This window comes from Myripristis murdjan, chromosome 11 (assembly GCF_902150065.1).
Source record: "Myripristis murdjan chromosome 11, fMyrMur1.1, whole genome shotgun sequence".
Taxonomy (NCBI): domain Eukaryota; kingdom Metazoa; phylum Chordata; class Actinopteri; order Holocentriformes; family Holocentridae; genus Myripristis; species Myripristis murdjan.
The window spans coordinates 17,332,486-17,355,977 of record NC_043990.1 but is presented as its reverse complement, the minus strand read 5'-3'; the positions used below and the strand labels follow the sequence as shown (position 1 = coordinate 17,355,977).

Genomic DNA, 23,492 nt, shown 5'->3' with positions numbered 1-23,492 from the left:
ACTTCATTAAGTTCATTTTAGTTCTTTTTTTCTTTACTAGCACACATATCAGTAATCCATTCCAATCACTGTGACTGTTATGCTCAGCACAATTATAATAATAGCAACATATTTATTGAACAATTAAAAAATACTGAAAAATGTCAATTATTTGACAAATGTGGTTATTGTTTTATAAGTTGTTTTAATAAAACCAGCAGTGATTTGATGTAAATGCTGCTGTTATTACCAAAAGGAGCACTCATTCTGCTTTTATCAAATCAAGTGTGTATTATTCAAATCACTCCTCTTTATCACTGGGTTAATATAAAGTTTGGAATGACTTTTTTCAATATTTATCCACTTTATGTCAGGTATTTTTGTGTGTCCCACCCTTCAAACGGAGGAGGGTCCCACAATAAAAGGTTGTTTACTTGGATTTGGTCATGGCTGATCTCAGCACTGCGCTTCTCACAAAAAAAAAAAAAAAACTGCACTTTTTTTTTTTTCACCAGACAGTTGACAAGAAAGAAGAGATTGTATCACTAACTGTGTGTGCACTCATTTGGGTCAAAAAATGAAAATATAAGAACCCTTCCCCAACCATGGGCAGCACGGCTTGTCTAGTCTGCAGAGAGTTGGAGGTAAATTATGCCGCCCTGAACAGATGGCATGTGAGTGCACTGCCAGTGTTTGCAAGTCTCGTTGATCCCATTTGCAGGGGGGGCGGGTTTATTCATAGCTCCAAAAGTGAAATTTCACGAAGGTTGAACAAATATGAACTCTAGAATTGGGCCAACAGTGATTCCTAAGAACAAACTTTGTATTTGTACGACTTTGTCTATCAAATTTTTTTACTTTTAATGAGCGTGTACAAGAAATGACAAATTTTGCATGAGATTACATCGAAACGAGACCCTGCCAGTCTACACAAACACGAGACTGGCTCTGTTTCACATGCACAGTTTTGTTCCAGTTGTGCCGCCTCCGCACATGTGCGTGGATGTCTGATGCACATACAGTTTGCACACACACACACACACACACACACACACACACCCCTGCAATTACATGTCCTCCGCTATCAGTCAATGGTACAACGGGTGGTCAGTGTAAGAAAGGTTTCCTTTGCTCTCTTCAAAGGGCCAATTCATGTCACCTACATCACACAAATGAGCACACACACACACACACACACACACACACACACACAGTAAAAAGAGAATTCTGTTGATAGGAGTCACTTTCATAATTGTTCTATTTTGAGCAGTAGACACCTCTGGCTCACTTTGAAAAAACATACAGCACAAAGTACAAAGTAAAAATTAAAGTGACGAAGATAAAAAGAATGTATGAAAAAAATATTAATGCCTAAGGATAGAGTGGGAGTGTGTGCATGTGTGTGTGTGAGTGTGTGTGTGGGTGTGTGTGGGTGGGGGTGGGGGGGTGGGGGGGGTTCTGCATGAGGGGAAGGTATGTGATCATGTTTCTGTGTCTTCATTCCTATAAATGCGGTGAAGACTGACCCTCTTCTCAACACTTAATTGCAGAACTCATTATAGCTCAGTTGCAACATAAAAAATGAGATTATCACTACATTTTCTTGTTCTCTCCAGCCAACTGCATTAGCAGTCATGATGATATAACAAATAACTTGTAACATGTTTCTACCGCAAAGCTCCTGCGAAAAGATTACAGATGCTGTCACACAAAATTACCTCCTTGATTACTTTGAAAGATGCTCACAGCTGGCAAGTGTGAAACCGCTGCTAAGCTGCTTCACCTATTAAGATGGGAGGAGAAGTGCAGCAGAAGAGGGGAGACACAGACAAGAGAAGTCCTGTCAGGATTTGTTCACAGGCCAGCAGGAGTTACCACTCCACTGACTCTGGACACACAAGTGTGCGCTCTCTAACTCTCCTGCTCCTCTTCCTCCGTCTCAGCTGACACTCTGAGCTGTGCTGCTACATGCAGGGGGGCGGGCTGCTCCATGCTGTACTGTGTTAGCAATTAAGGCTGCTATAAGGGGGAATGTGACTCAGTGGCAGACCAAGAAGGAGCCACCACCAGTTCCTCCCCCATACTGCACATCAAAGATATAGACACATTTGACTGCAGCTTGTGCATTAATTATGTTACACTTCCCCAGCTGTGAAAAGTAATATTTTAAATATATTCCAACATAAGAGGTTTCATATTAAGCTGTCTCACTCCTCCAAACAAAAGCAGAACATTCAGAAAAAAAAGCTGCCTGGGGCTTCAGAGTGAAGGGTTTTCAGTCATAAGTTGTATATCTGTACTGTACTCTACTGCAAATGGAACAGAAAAAAATCAGTCTTTTTTTTTTTTTTAGCTGATTTTAACTGTACATGTACCGTACAGTTAAAATAAGCAAACTAAATATTGAATTTATCTTGAGGGAGTTAAATATTCAGGCCATGAAATGGCCAAATGGAGTCTGAGCCAACAGCTGAACTAAAAGCAAGAAAGCAAAAATGCAAGAGAGCAAGCAAGGAAGAAGTTTGTATGTTCATGAATTTTATGAACATAGAAAAGTGAATATTCATCTTAAATAAAACAAATCTAAGATAATCCACAAAATGCTACAATGAAAAACATACTACACTGAACATCTACATCTTCATTTTCTTTTGTTCCTTCATGTACTAAAATGCACACCCATTCACACACAGGCACATGCACACACTCACATACACATACATAAATGCACACATGCACAAACACCCTGAGGTCTTTTCAAAATAAAGGACCCAACATCTTGACAACAGTAAGATAAATTATAGATGATGTCACCCTGCGGGTCTATGTGCCCTGTCACCGTTATTAGCATCATTGTCATGCCAACACATCATCAACAAAACCTGGTACATGTTGACGTTTGGAGCAGTAAGCATGTACACACAAATGCAAAAATAGTTGCTGAATTTGTCAGGTCTCTTCAGGGGATGTGTTTGCCATTAAAAAAACTTCATGTTGTGAGTTCAGTCTAGACAACCTCAGGCTGAAAAGTCTATTTAAGGAGCTGTTTGCTGTGTTCGCCTCACCTGGGCTCCATCTTAAATTGCAGGCAAAACCGGGTGGGAAAACCAAGACATCTTGCCAAGCACTGAACTGGCTCTAATCTTTTGACAGTGAAGAATTGAAATATTCAAACTCAAATTCAAGCCCCCAAAAGCTGAGTATGACAGGTGAAAAGCCTGTAACCACAACTCCAACAGCCTCAAATACTTAAATTACAGTGGAACACACACACTTTAAACTACACGTCATCTCTTTCGTTGTCTTTCTTTCTTGAGCAAGTGGAAATGCCTGCACTTTTATTTCTTGAGCCAACTTCCATATTGTGGCAGGCATCTGTAGTCTAGTTATACAGATGAATTTGAAGGGACTCTACCACTACTCACTACATACTCCATGTTACAGGAAGCCCAGCAGGGCCTGTGCCTGTTAATGCCTAGCGACTGTGAAGCTGAACTGCAGGCAATCTCAGCTCCTCTTCTCACATGTAAAACTGACCAGAGAAACCAATTTAGCTCCACCAGAGAAACAGCCACGTCCTCCAGACATTTGGAAGAGCAGCGACTTGCATTCGGATACATGGACGAATTTCTCAAGAGGGAGATCTTGGTGGAAAATAAGCCGCTGTGGTGGCCGGGGACTGGGACCGAGAGTCACACTGTGAAATGACTTGAGAGAGGAGAGGAGGAGAGGAGAGAGAGGGGAAGAGAAGAAAAGAGAAGAGAAGAGAAGAGACGAGAGCTCTCCTAGACTCAGAGGTCCATCATCCAAGCCTGTCATTCTCTATCCGTGAACTCTGGGGAATCTCCTAAATTTAACTAGTGCAACAAAAACATATTTCAAAGAAACACTTAGAAAGTTACCTCTGCTGCTGCTGTAGAGCTGCGCTACTTGAATCCAGTTGTGATTTTGTTATCAGTGTCTAGACATGAGGTGAGCCGAGGCTGAGGCACCCAATTATATTTTTCTGAGAGAGTGGGTAATCCAGCCTCTTCGGGGAACAAGTTTTTAGCGAATGACATGAAACAGGAAGTGGCCGCAAAAATTACAAAAGCGTTATAATTGGCTCAAAACGCAAACTAGCCCTTCTCTTTATTGTCGATTATTTTTCAGTTCAAGAGGCTGACGAAGGGTGGTGAGAAAACTTGTCAGTGTTCAAGCTGAGGCATGAAGTCAGACAGGTAAATGGGCAGAAGAAGGCTGTGCGTCATCACCTGTTCTAAAAATACACTACTGACAGGGACGACCCACCGCGCGCACACACACATACACACACACACACACACACACGGACATATATAAACACACGTGTCATGAAGATAAAAACACTGTGCCGGTATGTGATTGCACAGCCACATGCATGTTTCTTTATGCAGGTGTTTGTGTGTATCCGCACTGATAACACATTCACAAACACACTTAAAGACAGATTTTTTCTGTCTCTCTCGCTCCCACACACACACACACACACACACGCACACACCTCTAATGAAGCGAGCACACCAGCGGCATGGCCAAAGTCTGACTGCAGAGCCAGAATAATCAAGTGCTGCACTCGTGTGTGAACGCATATAAACACACACTCCCCCTCTGTCACATGCACACACACACACACACACATTCAAAACAAATGCCTGGGGTGCAATCATCAGCAGTCAGACAGGGACAGAGGGCCAGTCTATTATCACTGTGTCAGCACAGTCACATCACTTTATTACTGGCCTGCATGCAGCGCTGATAATTTATTCAATGGTGTGATTTTCATTTCCATATTAAAATATTCCTTGTCCTCAGCTGCATTATGTTGCCCTTCATGTCCCATTGGTCTTAAAGCTTTAACAAATCTTCCACTTCCACCTCATCCACTGCACATCTCCCCTTAAGGCACGGATTTAATCAAATCAATAATGGATCACGGATTTCAGCTGGATAACATGGAAAGAGCAGGTGGACCTAACACACGGTGCAAAAACCCCCCGTAGCTACCGCAAGCCACGTTGGATAAAAGCATTAGTTACACCTAAAAAGTGAGATGTGAGGGAATGCGAGGTCCAGACAAACTGTTGAACTCGCTGTGAGAGCTGCCAGGGTGACAGTGTGTCTCGTGTTTTAAACAGCAACTCCTCACTGAAACACTTTTTTTGGGGGCTCAACCGTACATGCAGCCGTGTCCTAAGATGTGTGACGTGTGTGTGTCTGTGTGAGAGAGGGACCGGGAACTTCTCCGCACTTCTCCTGGCGAGTCTGCTCAGCCGTGGTTTCCATGGCGCACTCCAGGGAGCTCTGAAGGGAGTGGAGCTGATTGGTCGTCTCCTTCAACAGGAAACGGGTCACGAACTGCTCCAGGTGGGTCGACTCTTGATACTCCTGCAAACCGACACGAGCAGGAGGAGTTAGAGGGGAGGAAAGAGAGAGGAGAAGACTGGAGGAGAAGAATACCAAATTGTAATGTGCAATGGCAATAAAGTTGAATTTAATCTAAAAGAGAGAAGAGAAGAGAAGAGAAGACCCTCCAGCGAGGCCCAGAAATCCTGTCTTTTATTTGTAAGCAGCTGCATCACGTCAAAGCTTTGATCCTTGCACTCTACATCCCTTATCAGCTAAAACCTGGACTGGGTTCAATCGATCGAGCCGATTTGGTCTCTGAGGGCTGATATGCTTGACTTCCTGAGATAAGGAGACACCAGGACAATAATTGTTGAGAAGTGATAGAAATAACCCGCTTAAACAGTTGTTTTCCACCCAGAACTGTATGTATAATGTCCTATATGACATCCACAAAGTCAGCAGCTGAATGAAAGGACACATGCATGTGATGCTGGTGGGTGGCAGCAGGATAAATCCCCAGAGTGATCTGAATTGTCCGCGACAGCTTGTGACACAGCAAAATTTGGAAATGCGCTGAATTATGATGAACCATGCCTTCACCGAAACTGTCACAGCTAAAGATCACATTTCCTCTGTACATTTTGTGTGTGAGGGGAACCTTTATTTTCTCTCAGCGATATGTGAGCAGCGCCCAGAGGGCTGACAACACGGAATAAAGACCTGAGTGGCATTTTGGAGAGGTGCCTGTGTTTCCCTGAACCTAATCAGACGGGGGATATCTTCATATGACATTACTGCACCTGTTCCTGAATTTTTTTAAGTGTAATGACTGCGTACTGTCGAGGAACAATGAGGAATTTGAAGCGACATGCTAATGACCGTTAGATTAAAGGAATACTCCACCATTTTGAGCAAAATACCCAGACAGAGATTTTGTTTTGCTGCTATTTATCTTTCAAACTAAGTCGGGCATGTTTTGATTTGAAAGGCTGTATGTTGTTATCAGGCTCTGGTGTCCTGTGGAAACACACACACACACACACACACACACACACACACTGACTCTAATTGTGTCGAGATGGAGTCTTCCCGTGAGGGGGCTCAACTCTCACCCGCCTCTCCAGAATGCAGAGCAGATCATTAGACTCACTCAAACTTGCAGACGTTCCCATTGGTCGTCTGCTCACACAGAACTCGACCAACAGAGGAGCAGCTCCTCGTGTACAAACAACAGGGAGCCCAACTACAAGAGCAAATTACATCTCAGTGGTTTCTGCAGAATAGCTGGTTGGGTTTCAGGAGCCCTGAAGTGTTATTTGTAATTTTCGAGGTGTTGATTCTCCCTTGAACTTCTGACCACACACACACACACACACACACACACACACACACAGCGATCACAGGGGGTAATCCATGGTCAGATGGTAGCCGGGAGACTGACCTTTACCAGTTTTGTCATGACTCACTCCTGCATGCTTATGCCTGTATGTGTGCGTGTATGTATGTGCGTGTGCGTGCGTGTGTGTGTGTGTGTGTGTGTGTGTGTGAGGCTCTCCACCTCACCAACTCCACAGGCATTTAAAAAAAAAAAAAAAAAAAAGCTGAATATTCACCGCATTCTCGCCTTGTTTGGCTGCAAAAACAAGAGATTTCTTTCTTTCTTTCTTTCTTTCTTTCTTTCTTTCTTTCTTTCTTTCTTTCTTCATTTGGATCCCCATTAGTCACTACTACTCTTCCTGGGGTCCACACAAGTAAAAACAACAGTAAAAAACATTTCAGTTGCAAAAAAAGTCATCTAAATTGTATGTTGGAAGTGGGGTGACTCTTAGTTTTCCACATCCATCACCTCCTGCTTCCACATTACTGCCACAGCCAAACTACCCAAGCAGCATACTACATCTAAATAATGTCAAAAATAAGCCAATAAAAGCTGGTTTGCTCAAAACTTAGTGCACTCAACCTTGAATTTCCACATGCGGTACATTTAACAGATTAGAAACAGATTACAACAAGAGCACTTCTACTAAAAGCTTGATTAAATTGGGAAACTACACTGCTTGCCATTTTTATTACATTGGCACGGGGGGAAAAAAGCACCAGAAATAACTCTTACAGTATAAAACCCCCTTGGTTTTCCTGAGCTGTGAAGTGTGGGAAAACACCCACAGCTTGCTCTTGTAGGTGACAGATATCTCAGAACTGTTGCTAGGAAAAGTTTACGCATCAAGGCTGGACTTGGTGCTGTGTACTTGGAAATCTTATAAATAGATTTGAAATAACAGAATCAAATTTTTGCATGAAATTTCGGTGCGGTGTAAATGAGACCCTGAGTCTCTATACAGATCCCTGACTGGCTCTGTTTCACCTGCACAATTTTCTTACAGCTGTGCCGCCTCCACGCATGTGCATGGACGTTTCATGCACATACAGCACACACACACACACACACACACACACATACACACACATACTGTATTACTGTGTGCATGCATGTCAGATTAGCAGACGCACTTGCAAACACAGAGACCCCACAACTTCATACACAAACACACACTAAGAATAGTACAAATCAAAGGACGCAAACACACACGCACACACATAAACACAGCTCGCTCCCTCTCTCGCACACACACACACACACACAAGCACACAGTCAGCCCACACACTCTCGTACATACACACCATCCAACAGAGACGACCAGGGTTTAGCCCGTGACTAATGTAGCATCTGTTCTCCTCCACACACAGCCAATACCTGCTAATAGAGAGAGCAACACACTGCATCATACATCTTCTGAGTGTGTGTGTGTGTGTGTGTGTGTGTGTGTGTGTGTGTGTGTGTGTGTGTGTGTGTGTGTATTGTACTATATGACTCATTGAAGGGTCTATATTAGAAGCAAATGATGAATTACACTGAAGGTCTGAACACTAACTACTGTATGTCGGCGCCTGGGGAGACATCAGAGGCTTGACAAGCTCACTTTTCACAGTCCAGAGCAGTAATTTCATTCGCGAGTTATTACCTCACCCCTCCCCTCTGCCTGTTCAATTTGCGCACTTCACAGTTATTTGTTTTCATTTGAACTCATACGGCCACTTTGTGTCGGGCGCCGAAAATCGCCAAGGAGTGATTTGCGCAGGTTAGGCCAAGACAGTGAAGAGTGTTTTGGAAGAAACGGGCCGAGTGCATTAGTGAAATTGATTGAGGCGGCACTTGGATCGCTGTTTTCCCTGTGTACAAGATGAGAGATGACCCAAGGCTTTTTTTTTAACATGCACAAAGGAACGAGTAATTGCTTTTGAAATGACAGTGACTTAAAATGCAGACTTTTGCTCTGCATGTCTACAGTGCCGTCCTGGCCTTTCTCCTCTTGAGAAGACTCACTCTCTTTCTCTCTCTCTCTCTCTCTCTCTTTCTCTCTTTCCCCTCATCACTTCCCTCCCTCTTGAACACCGGCTATTCACATACAAGATAGAAAATCATTTGAGATGCAATTTCATTTTGGCACCTCTTCTCTGCACTGTGCACATTAAGGTCTTTTCACAAAAAGCTGTCTTCTGCTGCTTTCATGAGTGTATCTTATGAGCTCTGTTTCTTTTCCTTGTTAGAAATGAGGGCTGAATTTCACACACGTGTGAGAAGGTGACTCGGCTCTGACCCTGATGAAGTTCTCTGTCCAGAAACCTAGCTCACACTTGAAGTTCACCACCTTGCAGCTCGACACAAATCCTTTACACAATTATCGTCTGCCAGCAGCGCTGAGTTATAATGTATTACGTTATTTCTTTTCCCATTAACAAGTGGTGTAACTGTTTCTCTTTCAATTTCAGTCACGACTTTTAAATTTCTTTTAAAAACGCACTTTTAAATGTGCTTTTACATGATTAATTCCTTACACTGTATGTCTCATAAACTATGGTACTGTTTTGTTTTACATTTTGATTATTTTATCAACAAATTGTATAGTTTATTTTATTCTTACTTGATGCTTTGAATACTTTATAAAATTCAATTGTCATTCATGATCATGCTCCAAATGTACTATCTAATGTATTATATGCTTCTGTAAATGTTTTCAGTGTTTTTCAATGTAGGCTGTTTAATGGCTCCGCCCACCACCCGATGCAGGCAACCTAATTATGGCAATGGCCTGCACCTGGTGGAGAGAATCAACCCATATAGGAGGCCACCAGAATATGGTGGCCTCTAATACGGAGTACTGGTGTGCAGCCTCTACGTCTTTTCCATACACCCTAAACCTTCACACAGAAGAACACAGAGGAAGAAATTTAATTATCCTGATTTTTTAAAGGTAAGACAGGATTCATTTTCGACTTTGGGAATATAGAGGAAAAGTGATCAAAGAAGTAGTATGAATGATGAGTAAGAATGAAGAGTAATGTTACTGCTCCTGAGGAGTAATAAGTTATTATGACTTTTAAAATGAGAAGCAAGCAAAGAATAATTAAGTATAAGTAAGAAATTACTTCTTGAGTAATGAGTCCAACATTGGAGAAGAATGACTTCTTGATGCAAGAAGAAGGTAAAAAGGTTCTTTCAGGGACAGAAAATGTTTTATTGTAGTTTAAGAACGTAAATGTGTACACCTCGGTTTGTCACACTCCATGTTGTCTTGCATGCACAGCGTGTGTTCTATGTTCAGTGTCTTTACTCATCATGCCATTTACATCCATATTGAACAACATCACTTGCATATTCTGTATCTGTTGGTTGCAATGCTTCATTGCAGCTACATCACCATATCGTGCCATTGTTTTATGGCTGCAGCACTGCATCAAATATGTAGAAGTCTTGTGCATCATTTTATACACACTTCCCTATAATTCAACAGAACATATTTGGTATCTTTGGAAACCTTGGGGATCTCCACTGGAATTTAAAGTAAAGTTTGAACAAAGCTCTCACGACAAACCCGCCTGTGAGAGCGGTGGAGCTGAAGACGTTAATCGTTCCTCTTGCACCATTTTCTGTTTGAAATGTTTAGATACCCTTTTATGCAAAAAAAAATATGAAACGTCACAACCTTATATTATTGTAGCACCTACGGTATTACTGGTGAAACTGGATGCCATATGTGTGTGCACTCTTGTTTTCCCCCTAATGATAAATATTGACTAGCAAATGGTTTGACTCCCACACGTGCCGTTTATAAAGGTGCAACAGTGAGATGTACTGGAGACGCCGTGCTCACAGAGAAACACTGATGCAGAGAAAACACAAGCTTCTGATCAATTACATTTTGTTCTCCCCTTCACACGCTTCCCTCCCACTCTTGGGCATCTCTTGTCATTCTTCTCATCTCATTCCTCCTCATGTTTCCCCTCCTCTTTCCCTTTCCCTCCCTCTACTCCCATCCTCCCGTCCTCCTACCGCTCTCTCTCTCTCTCTCCCAGCATGCACGGTGCTAACAGGACAGCACAGGCCTTAGTCAGGTCTCCACAGCGAGATCAAGAGGGGCTAAAACTGTTTATACAGCATGATCAAACGCACAATTTGTTTTTCATGCAAGCACAGCCCAGTTAATAAATCATCTGTGCTGGCAACAAGTGCAAAAAGCATCATCTCTTGTTTTGTCCTGGTGGGTAATTAATGACATGAATAAGCCCCGACGCGTGCTCTTTGGCTCTGTAATGGAAATCTGGCTAATGGGAGATCTGAGGATACCCGCTGGGGTACAGGGATGCATGCTGGGGGATATTTGCACAGAGGCGCTGGTGACAAGGCCAGGTACACACTGGGAGTAAAACAAACAGCTCCTATGATTAGCATTATCTGCCCCGCATGCCATGTCAGTGTTACATTAAGGTATAGAGGTGATTGTGCATGTGTGGATGTGCCAATGAACTTGCTTAGACACGCACACACACACACACACACACACACACACACACACACACACACACACACACACACACACTCCTGTATCTGTTATGCTGAGAAGGCCACGTTAACCTTTCCAAAATCAATTTATTACTGCCGTCAAAAGGCGTCTTACCTTCTTTGTCTTGTCCATGGCCTTCAGTATGGACAAGTTCAGGTCTTCTAATGCAGCAAGAACATTTTCATATTCACCGAGATGCTGGGAGAAATACTCTTCAGAGGCAAAAGACACACAAAAGTGTTTTGTAAGTTTTAAGGAATACTCCAACATTTTAGGGGAAATACATCACGCTGAAGCAGTGTTGTGTATGACATGTCAGTCACAACCTCTTCCCTTAGGGAGTGGACGCGACCGTGTCTAACAAGGTTCATTCCTTATGCTGGGAAAATGTCAAACAGCATTTGAATCTATTGTGTCCCTGACTGGGAGGTAAAAGAAGCAGGTGGAGCAGCAGAAAACAGGCAAGTGCTCCATATTGCTGATATTAATACGAAGTCAATCTTAATCAGATAAATAATCAACTTACCACAAAGTTCATCAGTATCGACATTGCTGAAAAACAAAAATTGAGAGGAATGCATGAATGTGAATAACATTTAACATTCAGAATACGTTATAATGACGCAGTGTTGTCTTCGCATCAAAACTTGGCAAGGTTATGCAAGGTAACGGATTAATTTTTTATTCCGCCTGCAAAAGGTATGATTTGGATGAGGCATCAGCACACCCAATGAAGAGAAAGAGAGAGAGAGTAAAATATATTGTGAATTATTTAGTTGCTTTTTTTTTTTCCCTGAGGGATGCGTGAGACCGTTGGGCCAGACGGTGTCTTCCTCATAAGAAACCCTGGAGGAATAGGGCTGCTTGTGATGAGTGTTCATGTGTGTGTGTGTGTGTGTGTGTATGTGTGTGCATGTGTGTGTGAGGGAGAGAGAGAAATTGGGGGAAATTTTGAGTGTCTGAGAGAAATGAAAACACATCCAGTGTAAGAGTGTCTTCATGACTCTGTGCACACATTTCATTCCTCCAAAATATGATTGCTGTGCGTTTGTGTGTTTGCCTGCACGTCTGCATGCATCTTTGTGCATATTTGCTTTTTGTTAATGTCAGTAAGTTTGTATTGCTGTTATATTGCCTAATGCGTCATATTATTCCCCATTTATCCAAAGCTGCAAGTTTAGAATAATGCAAACTCACTCTAAAATCCCCCAAACATGCAGTATAAGCCACCACAACCCCCTTTAGCTAGATTAAGAAGACATAAAAGCCCAGCGTGCAGAGAAATACATTGGTTTTAACTGTAGTAAAGACAAGTTATAGCTGCCTTCACTGTCATTCACATGGGAAAATGCTCCAGCATTTAACTGGTCCAGACAGGAGAAAACACTTAGAGCCCCACTGGACAGACAGGAGCAGAGGAGGTAAAACAGAGGTGATGTGCTGAGCTGGGAAATGGAGACGAGTCTGTTTTACTTGTGGTGTCTGAAACACTGTTTGAAGTTTTAAGCTGCTTTATCTGCCTGCTGGATCCATATAAACTCAAGAGGCACTGGAAAGACGGACTGAAACGAACATAAAAAGCATAACTTTATGTCAGGAATTTCATTTTTGAACTCACAGTAAAGTCATTTGGCTTCACAACACTTGCAATATGCTGCACAAGCTGATCTAGAGTAATTTTCGAAATCGAAAGAAGCAGGACCAGCCACCTTTGTTGTCTGGGAAAAGCTTGACCTGGACTAATTTGCTGTTTGTTATGTAGAAAAACATCCAGAATTATCATTTCTAGGGTTATCTGCTTCTTTATCCATCTGTGGTGACAGAGCTTGAGAAATAATCAACACTTGAATAATAACACGAGAATAACACTGCGATCACAGATAAAATGATCATTATGTTCATAATCATCGTCTTCACTGTGCCTGATTGTCTGTTCATTTTTCTCTCTGTCACCCTCCACCTCCCTCTGTGTTGTGACAGAGCTGAACATTTAACAGAAATGAGCATTCACACAGTTCAATTCAGGCTTCAATAATAATAATAGTCTCTGCAATCATGAAAAATACATCATGCATCTCGTGATTTATGTCTCTCTGCTGTAGCTCTGCTCCTCCACTGACCATGAATGCAGCTAATTCTGAGAGGAGGGCTGTGCCCTCAGGGGTCAGGCTCACTCTGAGCTGAGATCTGAATGATAGTGACACCAAACACTTGGTATGTCAACATGTTGATAGAAAACCTACACTTCTGACATGTGTTTTTGCTATGGAAGCAAGCATGAGTGAGTGGAAATAGCTTAGGACGTGAGGTGCAGGGGAATAGCTGAACCGGTAATGAATTCAACTCCATCCGAGACCAGAAAATACCTGCTGCCTCCTCTGTGCTGAGCTGAAGCAGCTACAGAGCATCCTCAGCCTCCATTTTATCCCTCCAAGCTGCAACACAGAGCATCTTATGATGCTCTTCAGACTGAATACCTGACGGCCCCGGCCTCAGCTCAACTGTAGCGCCTGTATCACTTTATGCAAACAATCCTGGATTGATTTTCACATTACTGTGCTCTGGACTTGACTTCCATATAGCACTTGCAATCTCTATATATTTCTGCACTTCCTCTGCTTATGATTTTTTTTTTTATTATTATTACAATATTGCCAGACACTAGTGTGTGTTTTGCATATAGCAACATTTCCTGCACATGTGGAATATTGACCAGAGACAGCTACCAATGCATATGCATCTGTGCATGTTATCTGTGATGTGATGCATTCTGCATCGTATCGATGTGTTGTTTACATCTTTGCAATCGATATTTATGCATATGAACACATACATGTCTCTATGCGTATTCGTCCTGCAGGTTTTGTTAATGTCAACGCACTGCACATCTGCTGTACGTATATGTCAGCCTGTCTTAGATTCTTAGATTATATATAAGATCTGAGGATCTGAGACGGGCTGACAGGCTGACAGAGAGAGTCCCCTGTGTCCTGCAGAGAGAGAAAAGCCCCAACACGCTGCCTGGAGGGGCCTTTCCTCACATCGCAGGCTGCTGTCACCACTTGGACATTACTGAGCCCGTGGAAAGTAGGTTTTGAAAATTTTTAACTGAATATAGCTCACTGCATATACATATTTTATGTGATGTGTGAAAAGAGCCACTTGCTTATTGGTGTTTCATATTACATTCAGTGTTACAGACTGCACTGTACAATGGCACAATACATTCATAAATCCTCTAAAATTTCGTACATAAATATATAAAAATCTGTGGCTTGCTAATGGAAAAGAAGCTAATGTGACCCATCAGGACACACGGCTCCAAAACATCCATTTCTGAGGCAAGTGGATCGTCCTTTTCTTTTTTTAGTCGTTGTGTGTGACAGTAGAAGAGTGTGACAATGTGGTTTAGGCTACACATTGGTGCAGAGAAACAGCACATAATTATTCTGTGCTCCATTCAAAGTCAGAGAAATTCTGACTTCTTACCAGGAAAAATGCAAAGGAGCAGCAACAGTTCATATAGATCCCACTGGAGTTCTGGGAAGGTACGGCTACAAGCACTGTGATTGGTCGTAATATTCGTTGGTCTGTTTCAAAATGGCTTCGAATTTTTCTGCGAATAATAACAAATTTGATCTGATAATATCTCAGTGAGCAACAGCTAAAAATAAAAAAAAGCATGTTTTACATATATAGTCCATCAACGGTTTGCTTTCCACTACGGTTGTTGTGAAAAACCCACACTTGTGATAACAGCGTTTCTGAGTTCCTAAGCACATGAATGCAACTTGATTTTTACATCTAACTTCATAATCTGAGAAATGGGAGCACCTGAATCATCGGCTGAGGATGTGAATAAAGCATGAGTGCAGCAAGAGACAAACAAATTGTGAGACAGGGATCACATTACATGAGTCGGGATGGAAATTCAAGTAACTACATCATGAATATCACTGAACTGACTGAAAAGGACATTTATATTAGATATGCAATTAAGCAACAGTGGTGAAATAATTCACCATTTACTCCCAACAGTTTGAGTTTGTAGCTCACTGTCTCTTAACTTCTCCTTCATGTCCACTATTATTCTGTCCACCACCGGATGATAAGACAAACAAATAAAAAAAAAAAAAAAAAAAAACCCTTACTCTGTGTTATGGGTGTCGATGGTGTGGAAAAGCTCCTTCAGTTCCTCGGCTGTCAAGACTCCATCAGAGAAGTAGGCTTTGAACTCATCAAAGGACAGCTTCCCATCATCTGGGGGCATAACACAAAAGCAGCTGTCAACACCGTGTCAGGACGAGACAGTCGGTACTGCAGCATCCCGTGCGGTCGCCACTGCCTAAATGCTTCTGGGCCAAAATCACAGGCTTGTTTTTTGTCAAATGGCCTTGCTGACAATTCTGTTTGGAGATGACAAACAAAATACATCTCTATGTGGTAGGGCATACAGGAGGGCTTAGTCCAATGATTTGAGATTATTTAAATCAATTCAAAATGTAATGTTGGATAAAATTATAGTCCTAAGTGGCATAGCATTCATCTTGTTGTTTCATGGTGAAGAAAAACACATACCTGAATGAGAGAAAAATATTTTAAAAATTTGAATGGATGAATTAATAAAAAATGGCAGATTAATTTCCCTTCCATAAAGGAGGAGAGACAATAAAGCTATAAGATGATGGAGAGAGTCAAAATAACGCCACGGTGACTCATTCTGCCTTGTTTTTATTACGAAGCCACATCATGACTGTATTGGGTCGTTGTGAGAGGTACCGTGAGGCCAGCTACACGGCAGTCTCTAACAATCATTCAGTTTTTAGCTCTCAGGCTCTGCAATTCTGAACAGAACAAAACCAGCCAGAATATGTATGAAATATTCATGAGTGAAAAAAAAAACAGAATTTCCAAATGTGGGAACTCAAAACTGATATCCTTCAGCAAAATGAATATAAGCAACCTCAGGAAAAAAAAAAAAACATTTTCCAGGCCATCATAGCTGGACCATTACACCTAGAGATTAAAAATTAAAAATGTCACACAGCTAAGGCTCCTCAGGTTCCTCAGTATTTATGTGGCATGAGGGGCCACATCTTTACATTTTCACTGCTGACTTGTTCAGGATCTGGAGGTCGTGTTCAATACGGCTGTCATGTCGCTATATAGTTGGGAGTGTGAGCCCCTTTTGGAAGATGCACACACACACAGACATACACACACACACACATACAAATCACCCCCGCAGTCCTGTCAACAGCCCATGACAAAGAGCCACATGGTGATTCATATGTGGCTGCACTTAAAATAGTCTCGGTACAGACTTTGAATATATGTGCTACTGTTCATGCAACATTAAGCAAACAGGTGGGCTGGCCTCTTATCTTGCTCTTTGACAAGAACTCCAATCAGACATGTCATAAATATGACGCATCTTTACTCATTTAAATACTTTCAGCACACATAGGATCAATTATTGCTTATGAATAAGACACTTTCTAGCCAAATGTCAGATGAAACCTGTTGCCTGCATATCCTCAAACCCACGGGTACGTCTGGTTTGCTCATTCAGGGGCATACTGGCACTGAAAATACACCAAATATTTTTTCCCATGATTTGTGAAACTGTGTGGAGGGTAAACATGAACTCGTATCCTCTGGCTTGACACCAGTGCAAGTATATTTCACATTTCTGTGGTAAACAAGTCGTGCAAACAAAAGGAGGTCTCATCTCGCAGCTTAGCCACTACATGTTGTACGTATGTGCTCAGAATCCCAAGTCACAGCCAAACGAAAAGGGGACACGGAGATCGGAGCAAATTTTGGATTTCAGCTGCCATTATATAAGACCATCATCAGGGCATACATCACGTCCCACTGAGGGAAAACTTGCTTGAGGAGAGCATGTGTCAGCAGCACCGTTGTTGTCTGAGGGGAAATAAGTGAGCCACAGAGGCATTTTGTCTCCTTTTTCCGACAAAGAAAACTGTCCATTACAGCCTGAACATCCTGTTTCATGTTCCGGTGGAGGATAAAAACCACTGTGATATTATATTTACCAGTCTTTTACTCTCAGTATCAACATTTTGTTTGTATTTCAGGGCTGCAAATTAAAGATACATATCCATATTTAAATAGTGTCCTACACAGTGTTTCTCAAAAACAGAATAAACGTGTAATTCTTGAATCCATTTAATCTCAAGTATACAGTAATTGATTATGATGTTTTATTATTTGACAGGGATATTGTTTGACCTTTTCACCACAGCCAAATGCACAAATAACATGAACACAAAACCCCCACCATGCTAAATACCTGTGTTGCACAAAAGCCTTGAGACTGTTTTTAAAGGATTATTTGAAGACTTCTCTGCTGACAGAGACAGGAGGATGCAAGGGAACGACCTGGATTCAACCTCAATATGACTCCTCAGTTAACAAGTGTTATTATATTGTTAACCATTAGCATTCTCCGACTATTGCATGGGGAATGACCGTATAATTCAGCAGCTTTAATCCACAGCACAAGCCACATGGTAGTGGAGGCAGAACAATAGCAACATTTGCTTTGAGCCCCCCAGCCACCCGCCTCTAAATGCTCCGATATTGACAACCATAATAGAGGCATGTAATTGGCTCCAAATTTTTGACAATGCTTTTGTTCAATTAATGATCCTGAACCTCACTAGGCATGGTCAGTCTCCTGTTTCCATGGAAACTGAAGGAGTATCAGCAGAGAGCCATGATCAGAATTTCATTGAGAAAGTGCATCTGTTTTCCCTTTGACTCACAAGAGAAAGGGAGGACTGAAGTGATGCCAAAGTGAAGACAGAGAGGGAGAGGAACAGATGAGTGTGTCTGTGTGATTCTGGAGGGAACCGGGTGGCGTGACTCTTACCGTTTTTATCGGCTCTCCGTAAAATCTGTAACGAGAGGGAGAGGAAAGGACGGCTGTCAGAATTTTTCACAGCATCAAAGAAGTTGAAAGACGAGCACATATCTGCACGCATGTGACGGTATATATGTGCTCATTATTCTATGTATGTCGCCATACACTCTGCTATGGCATTTGCGTGTATATATTTGTGTGTGTGTGTGTGTGTGTGCTCGTGTGCATATGCCCATGCGTGTGGGTATCATCGATCACACTCTCAAAGGCAGCAAGTCTTTAAATTATTGATAGTGCTGTCCCAGAGTCCAGAGGAGATGAAAGGCAGAGTAGCAGTGACCACATCAGCCTTAAAAGGCTCACACACCCGCCTCAAAATAGTAACATATTGCCCACTTCCTCCTCTCAACACCTAATCTTTGTACTTGTGAAGAAGAGCCTGAACTGGCTTTGATTTGATTCGCACATAATCAGAAAAGTTTGTCTCACATCTGAATTTTCCGTCTTAACCTAGGGGGAGAGAGATCCCTCTGTGGGTTATCCTGGTTTAAGTGGTGAGGAAGAAAAATAGTGAGGTAAAAAAAAAAATCCTATCTACAATCTCCTGTCTGGTGTCAGCCTCTCCTGTCCTCGGCCTCAACATCATTTTGTCAAGCCTCCCTCTGCGGGTTGGTCTTTATTTTTTACTTTTCCACAGAACAGAACAGCTCTATCTCTGTCTCTGTCCTTATCGCTGCTTATTGCCTGTCCAGAGTCATTCTGTCTGATTTATATCATCAGTCAGGCCTCACTTCTCCATGTGTACATCTCATGATTCATGTCCAGGACTCATTTTCTTCTATTGATCTCCTTTATCAAATTTAATCCAATTACTAACCATCTAAAGACCTATGCATCTTTCTTTTTGCTGTCTATCCGGGCTGGTAGGATGTTCACCTGGTGTTGTGTGCAGTGACGGCATCCATCTGACCTTCATCAGAGATAATCACCTCCAATCATGGACTGATATAATCAATCCATCAGATGTTTTATATTCAACAATTACTTGGCCTTTGGCTGGGTCTTGTCTTGTTTTTTTTTTTTTTTTTTTTTTTATCTCATCAAATCTCATCCATGTTAAAGGTGCACCATACAAAATTGCCAAGGTGTCAATTGAAGTGAGGACCATTTCGACTCAATGGACAAAAAACATGGAATAAGCATGAAATCTGATGTCTGAATCTACACGTTTTTTTATGTTTTTCGACTTATAATGCAAATTCCACTGAGGATTTTCGTCTGTTCTCCATAGTGCACCTTTAATGTCTCATGACTCATACTGTCACTGAGACTGAGCTGCGTCTTGTGGAGCTCTTTCCTCAAATAGGTCTGGTGATGAAGTGGCAATAAAGCACCACAACAGCATCAGAAACCTAATGGAGACATAGAATATGTCATACCCTCTCTGAAAAGGAAATGTGTGTTTGGAGCCGGCGGGTGTATTTTAACGACACAGGAGCAATGCAAAGCAGAGTGAATCAGGAGCCCACGTAGGAGGAGTCAAAAAAAGAATGACAGAAGCAACATGCCGCCATCCTACTCGCCTCACAGGACAAGCTTCCCCTGTCGCCCAGGCACAAGACACAGGAGCCGCTCCCCATCAGGCAGAGCTCTGATGTGTCAGGGCCGAGGGGAAGAAGGTGTATGTCCTCCTCACCTCTTTCTCCCAAACCCTGAACACCTCCAACAACTTTGTGGTGAAGATGTCACATGGGGGGTGCAGCAGAGGGATGAGGGAGTGTGATTACTGAGGCTGTAGGAGGCAGTGCCTCGTCACAGGCACAGGCAGCCTCCTGGGAGACAGGCACCTGAGGAATCTCTTCAGTTTCTCTGTCACATTTCTATATCACATTAAAACCCCATCTTTTGGCAGAGAGCTATACATTTGTAGATTGTTGCCACTTTCATTATGTTTGGGGTTTTTTTTATATTAGGAGAAAATTCCCTCTGATTGCACTGATTGAATGGTTCAAATATCATGGAGGATCCCAGACGACGAGACAACTATTAATGTGTCTGTTTCTTTTTAGAGGCTGTAAACATAAATATCAAATGTCTCCATAATTAAGCTAAATGTGGAACATTAAGGTCGACATGAGAAATTTCCTGGAGCAATAAACGAGGGATGATTTTATTCAGCCCAATGCTCCTCTGGTAAAAGCAAGTCACCAACTTGAAAGCTGGATTTCAAGCACAGTGCTGTAAATGGATGGCCAGCCAGTGTGATCTTCACGGCATGAAATAAGAGGCAGCAACATTAAAGGTCAGCCTTGTTAAATTAATTCACTCTGGAAAAAACACCATTTGTCAGACAAATGGCATCCATGGGAATTTGAGGGTGATCTACATGTTCCAAAAGACAGTTGTTGTTGTTTTTTGTTAAATTATTTGCATTTAAATTAACAATATAGCTGTGTTATTCTTTAAATGCCATGATGCCATGTGTTTATGTGATAAGCTACAATCTTATGCCTTTTTCTATTATACGTATGGCTACACTCATTAGGGGTTTTCTTCTCTCTGCATTTAAAAATCAAACCACCATACCTTTCTTATGAGGGCTACAAAGTTTTTGCACTTAATCAAAGCGAGCGTTTAATCGCTGTATGCTCCTGGAATACACTATGAGAGGATCTGTGATTAAAATTAAACACATATTTTTGTACTTACATCAATGAAAATCGACATTCCCTTTTTGAGCTCCATCGGGGAGCTGGCTTCCTCTGAGATTGACTGCACTTCCTCAGAGCAATCCATCATGCGAAATGTTCCTCCAACTTATGAGCTGCAGAGCGATGTGGCCGCTTGAACCGCTTTTATCTGAACAGTGTCAGCGCGTTAGAGAGAGCGGCTCCTCTCGCTGCACCGGCGTCAAGGCGGCTGAAATAACACATGACATTTCCGTTCCGTCATTTCAAAATAAAACCACTATTAAATAGCATGGCAATTAACACAGCATAGATTCGAGTGTCAGCATTTCAGCCGTAGCTTATTTTCTTATTTTCTGCGAGTTTAGATTGTTCGCGTTTTTCTTTTATTTTGAAAGGAGACTCTGCTAACTTCCTCTCCTGTGCTGATTATGGCTGTGAACTTGACGCCTTCACTGCTGAGGCTGCTGCGGGCTCCGTCTCTGCCTGAGCCAAGTGCCACTGAGTCAAGGCGTCATGCAAATTCACGTCTGTATCGTCATTTTTAATACAGACTGGCATCATAAGCCTTGGTATGACCTCACTAAAAGAGCAAGCACTTGTGAACCTAACAAATAACAAGACCAGAGGACAACTACACAATAGCACAGTAAAACAGCGGGTCCCTGATTACATATTAAGGTGACAGTGAATCATCGGGACATATAAATATCATAAAATACTAATTGGTTGTTATGACGCCACATAGGCTATAGGTTTTATAGGAGTAGTGTTTGTTATAGGGGTATTGTTTGTTCTAGGCTAGTGCTTCATTAATATTAATACTAATAAGCTCTTATGATTTTTTTGGAAGTCGTTATGAATGTTTGTAAATATTTTATGTAGTTTAGCTTGTATTAGGCTATGGAAGGCTATAGCCCTGGACATTATTTGTCAGCGTGCCGTGACAAAACTTGGTGTTGGTGGGATAACCCAATTAAGAAAATAGTGAAATATAAAGTTTCAGGTTTATTGGTCATTTGCACAGCGCATAGTGTGCACGCTGCAGTGCGCCATGGGACGAGGCACAGATAACTGGGATCCAGCAATTTTGATGGAAAAAAAACCAAACAAACAAAAAAAAAAAAAAACACCCCAAGTGCATTTTCTCTTCAAAGACAAACTGAATTTCGCAGCTATAGGCTATCACAGTCCTATTGTGATAACTATCTCGATTTAGTCCTTGTTTTATTTATTTTAATTTATTTATGTATGTGTGCATTGATTTATTTATTTCAGTTTCCACATCAGTTTTCTTCATTGACCTGGATAATGCCAGTCAGTTGACCGAGATGTTAGTTGACAGAACATTTTTAGCTTTTCAGCCTAGTTTATTTGTTGCTCTCAAGATAGATTATTGAAAGTTATAAGAACATCTTCAGCATCAGAGCAGCATTCACACATTTTCATCATTTCAGTTTACACGATTAGTTTACGACTACTTTTTTTTTTTTTTTTTTTTTTTTTGCATATTTGTTAGCTATTCAGTTTTTCAGTGAGTGAACTGGTTTGGTTGACAAATCAAGCGAGACAGTCCTGTAGCAATATAGTGACAGATAACACGTAAATATAAACTTACAAGCTTCTACTGCAGGCTATGTAACAGGTGTAGAGGAGGCTTTGGTAGGAACTGTTGTTAAATCTTATAAATTCATTACATAAAGTATGACAGGAGTTTTTATTTCACCGTATGTGATCAAACAAATGGTGACTCTTGCTTCGTGCGTGAAAATGCTGAAGATCCTTTCCAAATGTTATTCCTTTAGGCTGTGAACAGAGAGCTTGACTCTTGAGACGCACCTTGACTGGCGCAGGAGGAGGAATGTAAAACTGTACAACAGCTCCATCTAGCGGAGCTCTGCGATTGCACACCAACAAAGCAACGTAAACAAACAGGGTGGGCGCCTATTATGTAAACATAAACTGGTCAAGCCACTTAATGTCATCCTATATCTGCTATGACGTCCCCGTCTAATGGGATCTCACGGGAGAGGAAAAAAAATAACCATGACGTAATTTCCATTGAGCAGCACCACCCAAGGCTTTCTTACCCTACAGAGAGATAAGATATGCTGGGTTTAGCTGGTCAATGCATGACTGCACACACTGTCTCCTTCACTCCTCTCATGATGACCTCAAAGGCACGCCAAACAGCCAGATTTCATATCTTGTATATCATATCATACCACGTATTATATGAAATAAACATTTTCAATCAGTGTTACAGTATTTCATGAGATTGAAGGTCACTGACAACATTTCACACAGGCTATCTGCAGCATGATTTCCAGAAATGAATGATATCCATTAAAACAATGTGATAAAGGAAAATGTCAGTGCCCCTCAGTGGTGAACTCATGTGGCTCTAATAAAGCAAATTTTGATTTATGGTGAAGAATAACACACAAAACAATAAAATATGAACGTGAGATGATAAAAAATATAGCATGAGTTTTTTTTTTTTTCCTCTTTGTTGTAGTTTATGCTGCTGATGTGTCAAAGTGGCTGATATTATAATAAAGCCTCCAAAGATGATAAAAAAAAAATCTGGAGTGGGACCCCGCACTGTTCTCGCGATGGCGTTTTGGGAGGCTGTGATTGGATGAGAGTAGCGGCGGTCACGTGGAC

At 41.7% G+C, this 23,492-nt stretch overlaps 1 protein-coding gene across 1 annotated transcript in view; it reads right to left on the bottom strand.

Annotated features, from left to right (window-relative positions):
- The window catches only part of necab1 (N-terminal EF-hand calcium binding protein 1), a 28,306-nt gene extending 7,297 nt beyond the window's left edge, over positions 1-21,009 (bottom strand). Inside the window, exons 1-6 of the mRNA XM_030063728.1 lie at positions 20,848-21,009; positions 18,148-18,172; positions 15,401-15,509; positions 11,776-11,801; positions 11,364-11,461; positions 5,249-5,385 (exon numbers count right to left, since the gene is read on the bottom strand). Coding sequence (XP_029919588.1) covers positions 5,249-5,385; positions 11,364-11,461; positions 11,776-11,801; positions 15,401-15,509; positions 18,148-18,172; positions 20,848-20,937 — 485 coding nt within the window. The 5' untranslated portion in view covers positions 20,938-21,009. The remainder of the gene's footprint in view (positions 1-5,248; positions 5,386-11,363; positions 11,462-11,775; positions 11,802-15,400; positions 15,510-18,147; positions 18,173-20,847) is intronic.
- Between the last annotated feature and the right edge of the window lie 2,483 nt (positions 21,010-23,492).